This window comes from Lichenostomus cassidix, chromosome 2, assembly GCF_008360975.1.
Source record: "Lichenostomus cassidix isolate B80296 chromosome 2, HeHo_3.0, whole genome shotgun sequence".
In the NCBI taxonomy this organism is placed as follows: Eukaryota; Metazoa; Chordata; class Aves; order Passeriformes; family Meliphagidae; genus Lichenostomus; species Lichenostomus cassidix.
In genome coordinates this window covers 130,025,337-130,043,439 of record NC_139482.1, presented here as the reverse complement: position 1 = coordinate 130,043,439, position 18,103 = coordinate 130,025,337, and the positions used below count along the sequence as shown (strand labels likewise).

General features: G+C 36.7%; 1 protein-coding gene across 2 annotated transcripts in view; it reads left to right on the top strand.

Annotated features, from left to right (window-relative positions):
* The window catches only part of STK3 (serine/threonine kinase 3), a 126,015-nt gene that overhangs the window by 73,905 nt on the left and 34,007 nt on the right, over nt 1-18,103 (top strand). For both annotated transcript variants that reach the window (XM_085053280.1, XM_085053281.1), the window contains exon 10: nt 3,705-3,880. In XM_085053280.1, the coding sequence (XP_084909406.1) occupies nt 3,705-3,880 (176 nt within the window). The remainder of the gene's footprint in view (nt 1-3,704; nt 3,881-18,103) is intronic.

Genomic DNA, 18,103 nt, shown 5'->3' with positions numbered 1-18,103 from the left:
ATACCTCTAGTCCCATCATTTTGCAGTCATATTTCTGGTTTTGTGTGTGAGTTTTTATATTTGCAGCGAAGGTAAGCAGCTCTTGCTCTTTTAATTGGGTTAACTGACTGCATGCTAAATTGAAATCAGAAGTGAGTTCTAAATTCTTATTTATCAAAACAAATAAAAGAAGTTGTCAAAGTAAAAAATAAATGTTCTTTGCTTACCTTGGAGTAATTTCAGTCCTTTTGACCCAATTTCCATAATATGCATTTGATAGCAAGGAATTCGGAGGGGTTGGTTTGTTTTACTTATGTAGGTAGTCTTCTATTATGTGTATAAGGAAGATATTTATAAATAGTTTTAAAACTTATAAGCAGTGGTTGGATGATCTTTAGTATTGCCTGATACATGAGAGGAGGGAGACTGCCTTACCTGTAATGGGCCAACATTTTGGTACTTAGAATTTTGAATGGAGACACTGGTAATCTTTTTGTTTATAAGTACGTCTTAGGGATGAAACTTAGTACAACCATCTCAGCAGAAGGAGAAATGGGTTGTGAAAGGCCAGCAATGTGGTGTCCTATCTTTTTGGTACAAACAGTTTCGGGTTTTGGACAGCGATCACCAAGTAATGAAAAGTTTGAACTAAGAAAATTGTATTCCTGTTTTTCTGCATTGCATTTCTGTTTTTAATTCTACCTCCTTCATATGACTGTCTTCTCTTGGGTCTGTTTTCTTAAATGTTTGCTCTTCTAAAGTTTAGATTCTTTCATTTTTCTTTTGCTCTACTCAGCTCTCATGAAACCCCACCCATAATACCATGTTCAGCCCTGGGACCCCCAAAACAGGAAGGACAGGGAGCTGTTGAAGCAAATCCAGGGGAGGACCATAAAAATGATCAGAGGGCAAGAGCACCTCTGATAAAAAAACTGACTGAGACAGTTGGGGTGGTACAGCCTGGAAAAGAGAAGGTTCTGGGAAGACCTTGTAGGACCTTGCAGTACCTAATGGGGAGCCTACAGGAGAGCTGGAGGGGGACTTCTGACAATGGCCTGTAGTGATAGGACAAGGTGTAATGGCTTTAGACTGAAAGAGGGCAAGTTTAGATTAGATATTGGGAAAGAATTATTTATTATGATGTTGTTAAAGTACTGGAACAGGTTACCCAGAGACACTGTGGATGCTCCATCCCTGGAAGCATTCAAGGCCAGGTTGGATGGGTCTTTCTCTGAGAAACTTGGTCTAGTGGAAGGTGTCCCTGCCCATGGAAGTGGAGTTGGAATTAGGTGGTATTTAAAGGTCCCTTCCAACTCAACCCATTCTATGACTATGATTTTTGCCCTTTAGTGCTCTTTTCTGTAGATATTTGTCATTCCTGCTGTTTGCTTCTCATCTCTTCCTCAGTCCCAGATTCAAGAGATCAAGAAATCTCCTTCAAGTGATCTTGAGTTCAGTGGGGGAAAATTTGGGAGATTCTGGAGGCTATCTGCTGTCTGGGCTGTTAAATTCAACCTGGAGTTTGGTTCATGAATTGATAGGTCACAGTTGTTACTAATTAAAAGATGGTGAGTAAAGGTAACTATGACCTGGGAATAGAAAAGAATATTTGAAAAAAACATGGCAAAAACTGAGAGAAAAATCAGCTAAAAAAATGTGAGGAAGAGAAGGTGTGTTATGGAAATAGCAGATTGAATGATGGAATCACTGTGGAGTTGAAGGAAAGCAGCTGAAGTCAAATTCAGTAAAGAGCATGACAGTAGAAGCACACATTAAAAAATGCCACAAGAAATCTTACTAGAAGAGAAAAAATTAGGAAAAGCAGAAATAAAGGAGCAATAAATCAATATGTCTTTACTTCTATCAAGAATAGTGTGGTCAGCAGGTCCAGGGGCAATGATGAGTACAGTCCCCCTGTACTCATTACTGATGAGGCCACACTTTGGATCCTGTGGTCAGTTTTGCACCCCTCACTTCAAGAAAGACATTGAGGTGCTGGATTGTGTCCAGAGAAGGGCAGTGGAACTGATGAAGGGTCTGGAGCACAAGTCTGATGAGAAGCAGCTGAGGAAGCTGGGGGTGTTTAGCCTGGAGAAGAGGAGGCTCCGGGGGGACTTCATCGCTCTCTGCAACTGTCTGAAAGGAGGCTGTAGCGAGGTGGGAGTTGGTCTCTTCTGCCATGTCATGCCAAGTGAAAGGACAAGAGAAAATGGCCTTAAGTTTTGCCAGGGGAGGTTCAGATTAGATACTTGATTCCCCCCCCCCCCCTTCAGAAAAAGTGAGTAATCATTGGAATGGGCTGCCCAGGGAGGTGGTGGGGGTGACATCTCTAGAAGTGTTCTAGAAGTATCTGGATGTGGCACTTGAGGCTATGGTTATGGTGATCATGGTGTTTCTAGGTCACTGGTTGGTCTAGATCATCTTGAATGTCTCTCCCAGTCTTGATCATTCTGTGAAAAGTTGGCAACACAAAAATAAGAATTAATGAAAAAATAGGCTTCAATTAGGCATGCAGCAAAATAAGAGTGAATTAAAAGATCTTTAGACAAAGGGGATGGGAAGAGATGATAAGAGGTGAAAGAGGGGGGGGAAAAAAGACCACTTAGAATACAAATGAGTGTAAAGCCAGATAAGGAGACTAGCAAGTCCTAGTGATCACATTAAACACAAGCTCAAAAGATATTTTCAGTCATTTACCTTTTCACTTGTCAAAACAAGTATATAAAATAAAAACTCCTATGATTTTATTCTGTTTGTAATTTAAATGGATAGTTTTTCCGGTTTTTGATGTTAAGATTTTTTCCCCCCATCTTAGTTATTTTTATCTCATCTTGTTTCATATTTTATTTGTTGAAATATATTTCATATTTCTTTGTGTTGAATGTGTTACACTTCCAGCAAGTGCATGTTTCATGTGTCAATGCTATGCTGAATATGGTCTCTGAGGTGACAGTTATGTTTATTTATTGTGCTATTTAGTAATGAATTTGCTTTGGAATCCCACAAATGAAAACAAATTTCAGTCATTTAGGACTGAAGATAACTTTTTTTACTTTTAGTTTTGTGAAAAGGGTAATAGAGCAGGAGTTCATGCTGATCTCAGTCTGCTTCATAAAGCTTTTGCAGCTGTGTAGATGATGACAAAAATCCCCCTGGGTTTCCACACCATGGAGACAGGGTGCTTTGCAATTATCTCTAGAGGGTGATCCCATAACTTTCTGGGAATCTTCATTGGCAATGAATTAAATTAAGCAGCATCTAGACACAGTTTGTGTAGTTGTATTTTGCAAGTTCTTTTTCTAAATAATTATTAAATCCCACCTTTGGTGAAACTGCGTTCCTTTTCTACAAGTGCCTGTGGACCAGGCCTTGGAGTTAGGGGCATTCTGCGCCCAAAGGGATGCTTAGTACCTCATGTTATTCAGTCTCTATAACAACAAATTGGTATTGCATGAAGTAACTTCTAATATTATTTTTGTGTGCAACTCTGAAATGTCGTGAACATTTCTTCACGTTGTATCTTGCTACAAAAATATCATACTTTGACTATGAGCTTTTATGCCAGAGAACCTCAGGGGACAAACAGAGGCTTGCATCACGTACAGATGACTGTATTAGTTTCTGCAAAACCCAAGAAAATTAATTATTGAAGTTTAGTTCATAGTGCATTAAATCTTTAATCTTTGAATAGTTTTTACCTCTTTTTCTGTTTTCTTTCAATTAAGGAAATGCTACTTCACCACAAGTTCAAAGACCTTCTTTCATGGACTACTTTGATAAACAAGATTCGAAGAATAAAAGCCCTGAAAACTGTAATCAGAACATGCATGAACCTTACCACATATCCAAAAATGTTTTCCCTGATAACTGGAAAGTCCCTCAAGATGGAGACTTTGATTTCGTAAGTACTTTTTTATTGTTTAATCTCTTGCATGCAGTTTATTTTATATGTGCCAAAAATAGTTAGTCCCTTTCTATAACTATATTAATACAAGTAAAACAAGTAAGCTTGCAAGAACATTGTCCAATTATCTAATCTTTATGCCTCGTCCCGGTTGTTGAAATAAGTACACTTGATTAACACACGACCTTTTTAATGAGGAGTGGTGTGTGGCATTATACTACTTTGTAATTGCTCCTCTTTTAAGATTTTTTTTCATTCCTTAAAATTATGTGCTATAACAACTTTAAAATTTGACCCAATTCTATTTAAAAAAAGTAAAATTGCTACAGAAATAGAATATTGTTGTCCTGTTTGCTGCGTATCTCAGTAAAATGGTAACCATTTTAAACTGGATTGGAGCCATTTAATCAATCTCCTTAGAGATATTTAAGAGCACCTACTGCTTTGCACAAGTCATCTTCTTGGTACTTGGTTCCAATAGCACACATCTCTTTACATAGAATTATTCTACCTAACACACATTCACCTATTTTAGGGTGGAGTTTTTACCCTCCAAAATATGTGCAGTTTATTTGCCTGTGTTGCAAATTATAACAGGGTCAAAAAGAAAATGTTCCTAAGTTATAGGTTGCACTTAAAATGAAATGTATAATTACTGATTAGAGGCTAATAAGTAATTATACCTGGTTTTCACTTTTGCTGATTTTTTAACATGTTTCAATGAAATTTTTGTTTATCTGTTGTGGATGAAACATTCTTAACTACAGTGCAGTAGCTAAATATGATCACATGGTGCTTTTTTGAGGCACGCTTGAGATTTGAAGAGAAATGTTGTGTTTAATTTTAGGTGACAGCTGTAGGTGTGGAATTTTTTTTCCAGTTTTCACTTACTGCATATCTACTTAAAGCAGACTCTTAAATTTAAACTACTGAGGTAAAGCCAGTTAAATAGCGTAGTACAAGCCGTTGCTGCTGGAGAGTTGATTTAGTTGTATTTTGGTTTGGGTGGAGTTTTTTTAGGCTTTTTTTCCCATCAAATGAAATAATCATCATTGTGATAATTGACTAACAAAAGTTAGTTGCACTATTTATTGGAAAATAACTGGCCATTGTTTCAGTGGGGTTATTATAGTTGCAATAAAACTGCCTTTAGAACAATTTAAAATTCATCCTATCTTTTCCATTACTTGTGAAGAAATGCAGGCAAAAATTATTCTTTTTGTAAATGCTAAGATGCTGGTTCTGTAAATACTTACGAATAATTCACACATGAATAATTGTGTGGAACTTGTTGACATTGCTTGTACAATGAAGTTGCCTTCTTGAAGCAGGAATTTGTCCTAGAACAAAACCCGAGGAGTTCTGATCTTCAGAAACTTAACTGCTCTATTTTGTGGGCAAAACAGAGCTAGTGGTGTTAGACTGACAAGTGCAGACTTCAGAATCCTAGAATGGTTTGCATTGGGAGGGAGGTCATCTTTAGAGGTCATCTAGTCCAGCTTCCCTGCCATGGGCAGAGCAACTTTCACTAGCTGTTTAAAGCTGTAACCTTGAAAACTTCCAATGGTGGGGAATCCACAACTTGTCTGGGCAATGTGTTCCAGAGTCTCATGGAAGCTATGTGATGTGCAGATTGTCCTTGGCCTTCTGAAAAGACAGTGTTGTAAGACTTGCTGCTACAAAATTAGTCTGATTGGAAACCAAATAGGATTTTTTAAAAAATAAGTGACTATTTGTATGGGGTGAGTGTGTGTGGGTGTGTGTGTGGTGGTATTTTGTTTTAAACACAATGAAGAGATAAGCCTTCCTAAGAAGAGAGTTTAGGAAGATGCTTCAGTAGTGGATATACTGCTTCAGAGTAGTCCATCAAAAATACATTTCTCTAAAGCATCTGGTACCATCTGATGTTGCACAGGATATGGGTTTTAACTGCCTGCTGATTTGAACCATTGGCAATTATTATTTATTTATATATTCCAGAAGCACTTCTTTTTATATTTTAGACAGTGAGTGGCAGTATTGGCACGTGGCCTGCAAGAGACTTTCTTAAAGGATAAATCAGTGGGTAGCATGCATAATATATTGTCTGCTCTTTGTGAGATCAGCGTGAATGTTTTCAGTTGCTGACATGACGTCTTTAAATGATTCATAAAAGGGATAAATGGTGGAAACTTTTTGTACTAAGTAATTCCATCTTGTTTTGTTTGGAATTAGCCTTAATGGGATCTAAAAAGGTATCCCAACTGCAAATGATGACATTCATCATTTTATTTGAAGAAGGGATTGGTACACTAGAACTAAAATATAAATTATCAACATTCAACTTAATGCCAGTATATTCTAATAGTACTCCAGCTTTCTGTGTAGAAGATGAGGGGTGTTCTGTAAGCCAGTGGTCACCAAACTCATTTGCTGTATTATATCATTATTTCTTCCACTTGTAAACCAAACAAACCATGGCAGTTCTGGCAGCCAGGGAGCACTTCACTTGTGAGCCAGGGTGAACGATAGTGTGATGCTAAGAAGAAATATTTAAGTATTTGATGGAAAGTCCTAGAAGTTTATTAGTGTGTATCTCTGTTAAAGCATGAACTAGGAAGCAGAAATGCCATTGAGGTGGAAAAGAGAAGGGAAAAGAAAGAAAAAACAAACCTTATAAATACCTGCAACTAATTAGTTTGCTTATTTCTGTATATTATAAGGTGAAACATGCAGAATTAGAAGCTAATTCTTGTGGCCAAATAGTGTATTTGCTTTAGGTTACAGTGATATTTTATCCTACTCTTAGCCTATTGTACTGTTTGATAAAACCTTATTATTTTATTTGTTGAAATTTACGAAAAACATGTTACGTACGTAGAGCAGTTAGTCTTACACTCGTGCTGATGTTTTTAGATAATGTAAATAAATGGTACAGGAAACTTTTCTCATAGTGTGGATAAACAAGTATATAAAATAAGGCAAATGAACTTAGCGCTAGGTCTGGTTTGAAAGTTTTGGTGTGAGAGTAGTTTTCGGCCCTTGATGCAAATGTTTTAAAACTGCTTGCCAGCACAAATATAACTGGAAGACTTTTCCAAGAAAATAACATGCTTTGGTCATCAATCTGAGCTTTAAAAAAAGTAATTTTAGCAGCATTATTTGTCCTGTAAGTACATATCTATGCTTTGTTTTTTTTCTCTGTTGAAGTACATCTGTTTTGAAATTCAAAAGCTGATCTTAATTCTTTTTCACTTATGCCATATGGGAATTTAAGCTCCATCTCTGACTGTTGGTTGTGCAGGCCTTCAGTTCCGTGATCTGTCTGTGCTGGTTATTGATGTCGTGTTCCAGGAATCAATAAGAAAAAATTGTCACTGCAGACCTTCCTGTTTTATATTGTGTTGAATCAGGTATATTGCAAATAACTTTACTGGACTTAATTGTTACTGTATACTCACCTTGAATATTACATTATTCCCAGTTTACCCTGTTATATTTCCTTTGGGACTTAAATTGCAGTTTTTCATGCGTAAGAGTTGTTTGTAATTTTTATAATACATTTCTTCTTTCTTTTTAAAAAGAAACTATGACCAAACAAAAACATTCAGCCTCAAACACTTCCAAATGTTTTCTGTGAGTAGGAATTTGTGTAGAGTTGCTGCTTTTAATCATTGTTTTCTGTTCTGTCTGTTTTTGATGTCTCATGATAAATTCTCATACCCAAAAATATGGGTCTTTGATATCAGTGAATCTTACGGAAATGTATTTCTGGGAAAGTACTTGTAAATGTTTTGTTATCCTTTTTACGCTTCAGCCTCTGAAGTGGAGCTGTTGAAGCTCTGTTTTGATACATAGCTCTTTCAAAGAAACCCCAAACTAATGTTTATTCAAACTTCAGCTTTTATAATAAATTGTTCATGTGTATCTCACGCCCAAGGATAATTGTGGATTTTTGTTTTAAGTAACTTCTATCAGTCTATAGGCAATTCTCTAATGCATTTTAATTAATTTTAAGAGGCATGTGGCAGGTAGCGTAATTAAAGTGGTATTCTTAATTCTGTCAGTTTTACTTGGGGTTAAGTGATATTTTTTGCACAGCAAATCTTGATGTCAGTAAGTGTAATCAAGAAGATACTACTCATTGTGACTAATAGTGGCACAATGTCATTGAATAAGTAAAAATGCAGTAAAACTCTGTAGTGTATGGGTATGAGATTCCTAGAAGTATTAATGATGTATGGTATAAGCAGCTTTTCATAAGGAGGCTTAACTGTTTAATGGGCTAAAACTAAACATCTAGTTTTAGCTCAGAAGTCAGCAGTTTGGATCAGAATGAGAGCAAATGATGTGTTTGTTTCACCCATCTGACTGTCCAGTCCTTTTAAGAGCAGTTGTTTTTTTGTAGCTATTATGTATTCATATGACCACATTGCTGTTATGGTAGCTTTGTTCTTTCCATGGGGAATGTTTCTCCTGAAATATGTTCATGCTGGAGAGAGCTGTGTGTTAAATGAGTATAACTGCAGGGTGTTGTTAAAGCAGCTTGCTTAAATTTTTTATCGTCTTTCACAGTTGAAGATTTTATGTTGTATAACATTTATTGTAGAAATTAATTTTCATCAAGAAAAGGAGAACTTTTAATTTTGAGCAAGAAGAGCTTTTTTTTTTTTATTTTTGTTATGTGGGGATAGCCGGATAAATCTCAGCTTGCTAGATTGATGTGCAATGTGTACATGTTGTGAAATAACCAGCTGCTTACATTTTTACTGAATCATGACATTTTAGATCTTATTAAGATGTAAAATTGCCCTGTAAATCCTTCTACCCCTTAGGAATGTGTGTTAGAGTAGGACATGATATTAACAAAGGATTTACATGAGCTGCAGTGAAGTGATGCCTAATTGATGATAACCTCTGAATTAACACTAGTCAGAATGAGTTGCTAAAGTTCATTAGCACTAATAGAATATATTATTTCATTTTTAATGAGTCATTTAATTTTTGTTATGAGACAATAAAATGTAAAAAGGCGAATCTGTTTATTATAGCAATGCTAGGGTAATGATTTCTGCCTCTAGTAGAATTATTTCCAAACAGGAATGGTGTCCAGATTGTTAAATATTAAACAGTGAACATGTAGATCATGTTTTGCATGATAACAGCAGTATCACGTTTAAGTAGATGCATTTTGGGTGACTTAAAGATTCTGGAATAGCAGCAAAAAATTAAAAAGCCATCTGTTACTGTAGGCAGAATATTTCCCTGGGTTTCAAAAGGGAACAAATACATTAGAATATAATAATCGTGGAATAATTGTACTGCAGATAGTGAGACTTCAGTTAACATTCATAAATATATAATGTAACAATTGATTCTGTAAAAAATTAAATAGCATAAAACTACCGAAGACCATCTAGAATTTAATTAAAACTTCAGTAATAAAGCTAAGCTGAGTTAAATTCATTGGAAATACATATTTGTCCGAAGTCTTGGCTGGGTTTATGCTGACTTTATTTAAGCAGCGGATGAGTTTGTTTGGAACAATCCTCCTTCTAATTAATGGGAATTAACATATTTCATCTATTTTCAATAATTTCTGATTCTCTTCTAAGTCATTTGAAAATTTTAAATAAGGTATTAACATAGATTCATTTTGCTTTCTTTTTAATTAGTTGCTTGAATATCATGAAGTATTTCCAGATGCTAAGAGGAAGAATGTTTTCTTAACTGAGCAAATATGAAACTTAGCTTTCTGCGTTTGCATGGGCCATATGCATATGAGATAAAGGTATTGTTGGTGTTGATAGTTTGCATCCAGAATTTCATTCATTCCAGTTCAGGCATGGCTAAAAGACGAGAGACTGTGAAATGAATATAATAAAAATTATATGCTTTATCTAGGTCATTTTGTGAGGACAGTGTGAACCTCAGCAGTGGGGATTTTCTGTACATTTTAAAGTAGGTGGCTGTTAGAGAAGCTTTTTGTGTGTTGGGTGATTATTTACAAAAAATGAAAAGTATGTATGTGGGTAATTCGATGGGAGAGATATTTGTATTAGGAGTCCAGAGTGGATGGTTTGCAGGTCGTGGCTATGGTTTGTTAGGCTTCTCATGCAGCTGTTCAGTAGGGGAGTTCTTGCCAGCCTGACATGTAAACTAAAAGTATAGTATGGGTTGTTGGAATTTTATAGGCAAAACCAGAACAACTTACTACACTTTTTTTTTTTTTTTTTTTAAACTCTGTAAGTCAAATACTGAGTGATTTAACTAAATCCTGTTTGTATATTCTGATCACAAAAGGAGAATTATTTTTCATGCAGAGAGGGGGGAAATACAATACCTGAGCAGAGTGTTTCTCCAACTGATACTGAATACAGCATCCTTTCTCTTTGAATGTCTCTTTTCCTATTAGTATATAAGTAAATAATTGAAAATCAACCCTAGTAATTTTTTAGGCTGTAAGCAGAATCAATACTTTCTGTTTATCTGAAATGGTAGCATTATTATAAATCTGTTACCCTGACTGCTCAGTCAGGCAGAACAAAGTGCCAGTGCTATACTTCGGCAACTTTGGAAAATCAATCGTGCTGTCTGACAAAGATTGTATAAATTTTTTGTCTTAATAGAGCACAGGAAACACCCTTTTAGAACAAAAAGTTATTTGCATTCATACATGTTGAACACAGAACAAAAGACTTCTACTTATTGACATACACTCTGAAGACAAGGCAAGAGGTCAGGCTTGAATTGCAGCAATTGATTTGAAGTTAGATAGTAAGAAGAATGGATAACTACCTACAAGAGCAGATTGTCTCAGAGGGTTGCAGAAGCTGTCATTATTGTAAGTGTTGAAGACCTGGTTAGATAAACACATCAGGAACTGTTTTGGTGGAGTTAATCCCACTTGGAGCAAAGGATTGTTATAGGTGACCTGCTCTTGTAAATGTTTCCCATGGCCTTATTTTCTATGGCTTTTTAAGCTACTGCTGATGCCTGGTGTTTGTAATCATAAAAGATGTTGAGAACACTTAGGTTTTACAAGCTCGAGCTCTCAAAAATAGTGACATACTTACTTTGTTTATTAGGAGCATCAGTGTTTTGGTGGAGTTAGACCTTGGGTAACCTTAATCTTTTTTGCAATTAGCAGTCAACTATTACTTCCAAACGTGAGTCTGCCTCTGGAAAATTTCAGCCAAGATTCAGTCAGTAAAACTTAACCAGGTTTTCTCTCCCAAAACTTTACACTATCCCTGCCATCCTATTTTATCATATCAAATAATTTCAATGTGCAGTGTGTATTTTAATTATAAAATAGTTTCTAGTGAGAAAACATTTCAAATTTACTTTTCAGCCAACTTTCCAATTCTTAGTAGAGATTTAAGGAGGAAACTACTTCACACTGAAGAGTGTGAGCTTGCATCATCTAATGCCTTTTTTTCCCCTCATTAGCTCAAATGAGGAAAATGAGTTGAGCAACTGAAGCGTAGCTCTAGTATGTATATTTGGTTATACAGCAAGTCTGTAATTTGTGCATAGTTTTAAGAGAACAAAGGAAAGAAACAAGTGAAGCTGATGAGCTGGGACAGTGCTGCTGGTGTATAGTAACATCTTGTTACCTTAGTAACCAGTTGTCTGTACTAATATACCTCTTCAGGATCATTGTGTAATAGCTCAGTAATGCACATAGTCGAGAAAGAGCTTTGAAAAAGTAGTTGGGGCTGGACAAGTTTTAAATGTTCCTTTTTTGTCCATCAAACCAATTCAGATTCAGTTCTTTGTTCTGTTTTCCATTGCAATTAAAAAAAAACCCGAAAAACAAACAAGGGAGGATATTTAATCTGAGGAGTTTCCGTGTTCCATGAATCACTGTTAGTGTCAAGACAGTGTACCACACCTTTGTGTGTAATGTCTGACATCCAAACTGAGTGTTCACACCAAGGAATCAGTTCAGGATTTCAGCAGAATTCTTTGAAATCATCTCTATGTCAGTATCATGCAAATTTACCACTGGGAAACAAAATCTGCTCTTCTACTCTTTGCTATGATAATTAATGCTAATGAAAAGGAGTAAAAATAAAACTTGCCTTGGGAGAGTGGGCGACTGGAATTTGGCAAGATTGTTTTAAGTTAATTTTCGTATCTTCTTACTTTCAAGGAGGATTTCCTCATCATGTGGTTTGGTAAAGAACATGGGATGTTTTTATCAGTTTAGGTTTCTTTGCACCACCCCCCATCCCTCCCTTGGTTTTGTTTTGGTTTTTTTTTTGGACTCAAATGTGATCTTGTCAGATAGGATTCTAGCAATTTAACAAGGAAAAAAAATTGGATGAGCTTAGTGACTGTGTGGCTAACTGTGAATAATTGCAATGCTTGTATTAGATTTCTGTGCCTCATGTTTTGATCAGCAGCCAATAAGTACCATGTGTAGACTATATATTAAGCATAGAAGTTAACAATATTTCGTAAACAAAATGCTGGAAATTAAACGGCTGACATTTAATACTATTGAGCTCTATGAAGAACGGAAAAAAATCTGTGTGGTTTTAGTTTGCAAATATCTTGTAGAATTTGAAGAAAGAGATTTCTGCATTAAGGCATTGATTTCAAGCAGAGGGCTCAAATGCTTGAAGTCTTTCATTATTTTGAATAAATATCTTCAGATATCTGATTAGATTTGGCTTAATACACATTTACCAAGATCAGAGATTGCCCAAAATATTTTGCCTTACATGTAAATTTTATTTCCTTTTTCTCTAACTTGCATAACTCAGAGATAACTGGGAACTCCTATGAAACTTGAAAGCAAAATTTGTATTTCTGTAATAATACACTTATTATTCTCATTTACTTGTATTTTAGTAATGAATGAAAGGTATATATTAAAATTATCCGAATGTCATTCTTTTACCTTTGATCTGTGACTAAACATGCATTATAACCCACATTTACTTTTGCTTATTGGGAGTTGCAGCATTGCTATGAACTAATCATTTTATTTTTGGTGAAAAAGGTGAGATGTGTGCAGTGTGAATTTGTACTCTAACTGTTTAGAGACTTGATTTTTTAATTCATTTATTGCTGTTGTTATTTGTGCTGGACAGAAATGTACCTCATGGACAGCACCAATACTTAAAGAGGCAAAAAAACCCTTATGTGAAATCCTCTGGTGTGTGGAGGGTACACATACACACACACGACAAATCCAACAAAGAAAAAAATTTTGACAAGTTTTTATAGTTACTTTATATTTTTAAGTGAGTAAAAATTCAAAAATGAAGCTATGCAATCCCAGTATACAAAGCTGCAGTTATTGGCAAACTCTCCATAGAAGACTTAATCTCATACTTGCTAAAGTCAGTGGCAAAACTCCTACTGATGTCAATGTTGGATTTTGCTGCTCACTGTTAAAGAAGCTACTTTCATTTGTGTGCCTAAATGTGAAACTGCATTTAGATTTTGGGTTAGAAATTTCACAGCTTAGGCTGTTTCTCTCAGCATTCCTTAGTTTAGGGCAAGTACACCCAGTTCCTAAGAAAGAAACACTTGAAGAATTAACACTTCTCTAGCATCTATTTAATGATCATGGTATTAGTTACATTTGCATTTGACTTTAGGAGTTGTACAGGTATAAGAATAGTAATCAGATAATTGAGTTTCTTGATGTAAATAAGATATTCTAGGAAAAAATTACTCAATAGGAAAGCTCTAAAGGTACAGTAGCATGGTTATAGCTATTTCAAGAAGCTGCTTGATGCTCAGCTGAGAACCCTGTCGTCTTTTCCATGACAATTTTTAGTGTGCCGTTGTGATAACTAAAACAAGTTACCTTAAACCATTTTGAAGAAATGGACTTTCTTTGCATTGCAGCAGACTAGGATCATGGGCAAGGTTAGATCTGCAGCTGAGAAGCAGGAACTTTTCAAACTGTGCAGCCTTGACTGCATGATGCTTTATGACCATGCTGTAGTGTTTGTAGATGTGAATTAGGTGGAACTTTCTAAAAACGTGTTTGAAATTTTTTCCCTCGTGGTGTCACTACAGTCCAGTAGATGTAGTTGTTTTTAATATTTGAACATTATTCTTTCAAGTAAGAATGGAGGAAAAAGTGTTCTTCAAAGACACAGACCAAACTTTCCTCCTGTTACACTAAAAAGTTATCTAGATGCAAAAAGTTCTGTTAGTAAAAATGAGCCGTCCTGAAATGACTACCTCTTTTATTCTGTTGTGTCCTCTTCGAAAATAGTGCTTTTTAGCATAGGGAATTACTTGAAGAAGTGTGTGAATGAAGAAGAGGCTTTCTTACTGGGACTTCCTTTGGCATTGTTCCCACTGGAATCTGGAGAGGTGGGGGGTTTTAAAATTCTTTTTTTTTTTTTTTGAAGGTTGCACTTAAAGTGCAAACATTTGGATTACCTTAGGATTGCCATTAATTATAGTCACATGTTCTAAATGCCATCCACACACAAGAAGAAAACATGTATTCTAAAGAGATGGCTAACCACTTCAAGGTGAGAGCTATTATGCTGATAATGTTCATAGAGATAGAAATGTGGTATTTCCGTGGTGCTTGTCATGTGTATATATAGATTGGAATGGTCTTTTTGTTTTGCTTTTGCGAAGTTGTAAATTTCATCTCTATTTCCGTCTAAAGTTTCCATTAACTATTAGAACGCAACTGCGAGGCAAGATAAAGAGACCAGTGTAAGTACGCCTACATTCAGGCAGGTTCAAGTAACAAAGACATTAAACTAAAAATGAAACTAAGGCTTGTCCTTTGGGATTTTTTCTGTGACTCAAAATTTGGCAAGATGGGAGCAACTGTGTACAGTCCATCGTCAGTGCTACTTTAGAGAAACAGAGAAGGAACTGGCAGAGTCTGTTGGTCATAGTGCAGATTGATGTGTACATGTTCAACTGTTTCATTTGTTGTCTCTTGAGCTGGTTAACTTCCTTGTCACGGGGGTTTAAAGGCCGAGTTTGCAATGATTGTTCTTCCTTATGTAAAGTTTTTTATGGTACTGTTACAGCCTTTTGAAGGAATGATAATATGGCCAAATAATGCACCTTTCACTTGCAGTCAGTGGTTAACATGATTTAAATCTAAAATTTTGCCATGCCTAAAAATCCTAAGTCCCGAATGGTTTTCGGAGAAAAGAAAATTTGCAAAGAAGAGCTGATACCTCTGAAGGGGGTTTCTAAAGGATTTAGAGGAAAGAGCAGTAGGTGGAGGGTGGCCAAACTCCACATTACTTACACATCTCTGTGAAACTCAAGAGCCTTGTTTTCTTCTCTCTGCTGCCTGATGACTATAGCAACAGCCCAGTGATCATCTCGGAGGTGGGCTAGTGCAAAACTACAGGGGAAAACAGTGACATTGGTAACAGTGGTGAGTTTGAAACTGCCTGACCTGTTTTCTATGTTTTCAAGAGCTGTTGCTATGGCAACAGCAGCTCACCGAGGACGAGCACTGCAAAGTTTCAGAGGTTCGGCAGTCATGTGTGCTTGGAGCGGCTGGACTGCTTCCAACATCAAACTGTGCTCCCTGCACCCACCTTTTCTTTTGCAGATTCCTGTGCTACCCTAGAATTAACTCAGATTCTTTAGAAAACATATTTTCCAAATCCTATTGGAGCAGTTTACTAATTTAGGTTGATTTCAATTAATTTCTTCCTTTGTTCATCTCATCTCATTGCAGCTTCCCAAAATAGAACACCTCCAAAGAACAATAGTACCCTGTGGTCCTCATATTGTCCTGTCACCAAATACAATAATTTTCTGCTGCAATTCCATATCCCATGTTACGGAAGTCAGCAGACATCAGCTGTTAAACCATGGCTTAGGGAGAAATTAATTCCAGCGCTGAGACACATTCATTGAAAAATAACCTGACAGTTTTAATCAGTGAATTGCTATCTGAAATGCCTCTACTGCTGGCAGTTGCCATTATGACATATGGAGGTGAGAGGATTTTACAGATGGCCAATTCAAGACACTGTTTTACAGCTTCAAATTGAAAATCAGTGTGGTGAACTTCACCTGGCATATGCAGTGTACTGTGCTTCTTTTGAGAACTGTCACTTAGCAGGTGGACAGCAGTATAGTATAATTATGGAAGGTTTTGGTCAGTAGAGGTACAATACAATTTTCAATATAGGGCACTTTTCATGTGCCCATGAAGTTAGAAGAGTGGTTGTAATGTGATCCATGTGTTAAAGAATATTCTTGCCAAGCACGAGTTTCAAGAGGAAGAACTTGTTTTTACTGTTTCTTGAATTCACAGGAATAGTTGGGACCCCAGTGAAGCACCTCAATTAGAGTAATACTGGAGCCTTTGTCTTAGTAAATGGGAGCTATGACAGAATAGAATAGTCTAGCTAGCTGCCTTTTTTTTTATTCCCCAAATCTATTGGCATTATTTTGGACTTGTTGAACCATGGCTTGAAAGTCTTCCTTCATCTCTAATAAGCAGATTATAAGACCAAGTATGAAGGAAAATGTTCATCTATGATCTTTAGTTTGTTGGTTATGTGGGAAAAAGTAGTATTTCTGAAGGGTTCTCAACTAATCTCATTAAATGCAAAAACGAATTAAAAAACTCTTCAGTTGCAGTAATCAAATGGTCAAAAGTTAAGGAGTGATGCATTTATGATCTCTTGACCCCTTACGGGCCCATTCTTTAACTGAGTTTTGACCCACAGTCTTGTAATTAAATAATGCATTACAGTGCTATAATTAGTAAAAAAAGCAAAATTAAGGTTGCTTAAGGAATCGTAAGATGTTCTTCCTTAATGTCTTTCAGGTATTTGACTTAATATTGTCAATATTGTCAGAGTTTTATATATAGAATCACAGAAATCACAGAATGTAATTTCATATCAATTTGTAAAGGAAAGGGAGGGAGAAAGACAACACTTACTCAATGCACACAAAAAAGCCTTTCATTACACAGCATCAGTGGGGTCTATACACTGAATCCTTAACCACTGGTACCCAGATCATGGTGTCAATTGTTAGAATGAGTATGTTGAGTGGCAGAGAGAGGAAATCAAAAGGAGGAATAGACTACTGAGAGCCTGGATGGAGGGAACAGAGAATAGAGCAAAACAAGGAAGATGATGTTAGTCTTTCTGCTGGTCATGAGATAGGATTAATATGAGCAGATGCATTACTCTGAACAAGACACAAATGGCTTTGACCACCAGTCATTGTGGCAGAGAGTCAGTCCAGCCTGGCCTTCACGTAATAGTGCATGTGTGACAGAGTTCCCCAGTAGATGTGTTAAAATGCATACTAAGATGAGAATAGGGACTGGTAAAGTAAAATGTGAGAGATCATGTATTGATTATTTCTGCTTCTGTGAAAAGTGAAAGTAGCCTTAAAATGCTTTTTAAAAAGGGAGTTGGGCTATGTGGTCTTTAAAGGCCCCTTCAAACCCAAACCATTGAGTAATTGTATGAATTTGCATTTGCAGCTCAGAAAGCCATTTGCAGCTGCATTAAAAAGAAGCACAGGCAGCAGGTCCAAGGAGGTGATTCTTCCCCTCTACTCAGCTCTCATGAGTCCTCACCTCAAATACTGCATCCAGCTTTGGAATCCTCTGTGCAAGAAAGATGTGGACTTGCTGGACTGGATCCAGCAGAAGGACACAAAAATGATCAGGGGGATGGAGCATCTCTCCTGGGAGGAAAGGGTGAATCAGTTGGGGTTGTTCAGTCTGGAGAAGAGAAGGCTCTGGGGACACCATACAGTGGTCTTTCAGTATCTACAGTGGAGTTCTAAAACAAAGACAGAGAGAGACTTTTTACCAGGGCCTGTAGTGGTATGACGAGGTGCAATGACTTTAAACTGATTCAGTGAGCTGCAAGTGCATTTTCAAATGGCAAGATTTTTTATAAGGTTGCTGAGACACTGGAACAGATTCCACAGAGAACTTGGGGCTGCTCCATCCATGGAAGTGTTCAGATACTGAATGCAGCTTTGAGCAGCCTGATCCAGTAAAAGATGCCCTTGCTGATGGCAGGGACGCTGGATTATAGATGATTTTTAAAGGTCCCTTCTAACCCAAACCATTCTATGAAAACTACGGGGAGAAAGGAGTGGCAACAAGGAACTGTTACTGACTGGCCATAACTGCTCACCCTCCATCCCTCTGTGTTGTTGGAGGACTAGTGGCTGTGAGTAGAAGAGTCTCTACTGAAGGAGTGAAGTCAGGCCTGGGAGAGGGAAAAAGACCAGGGG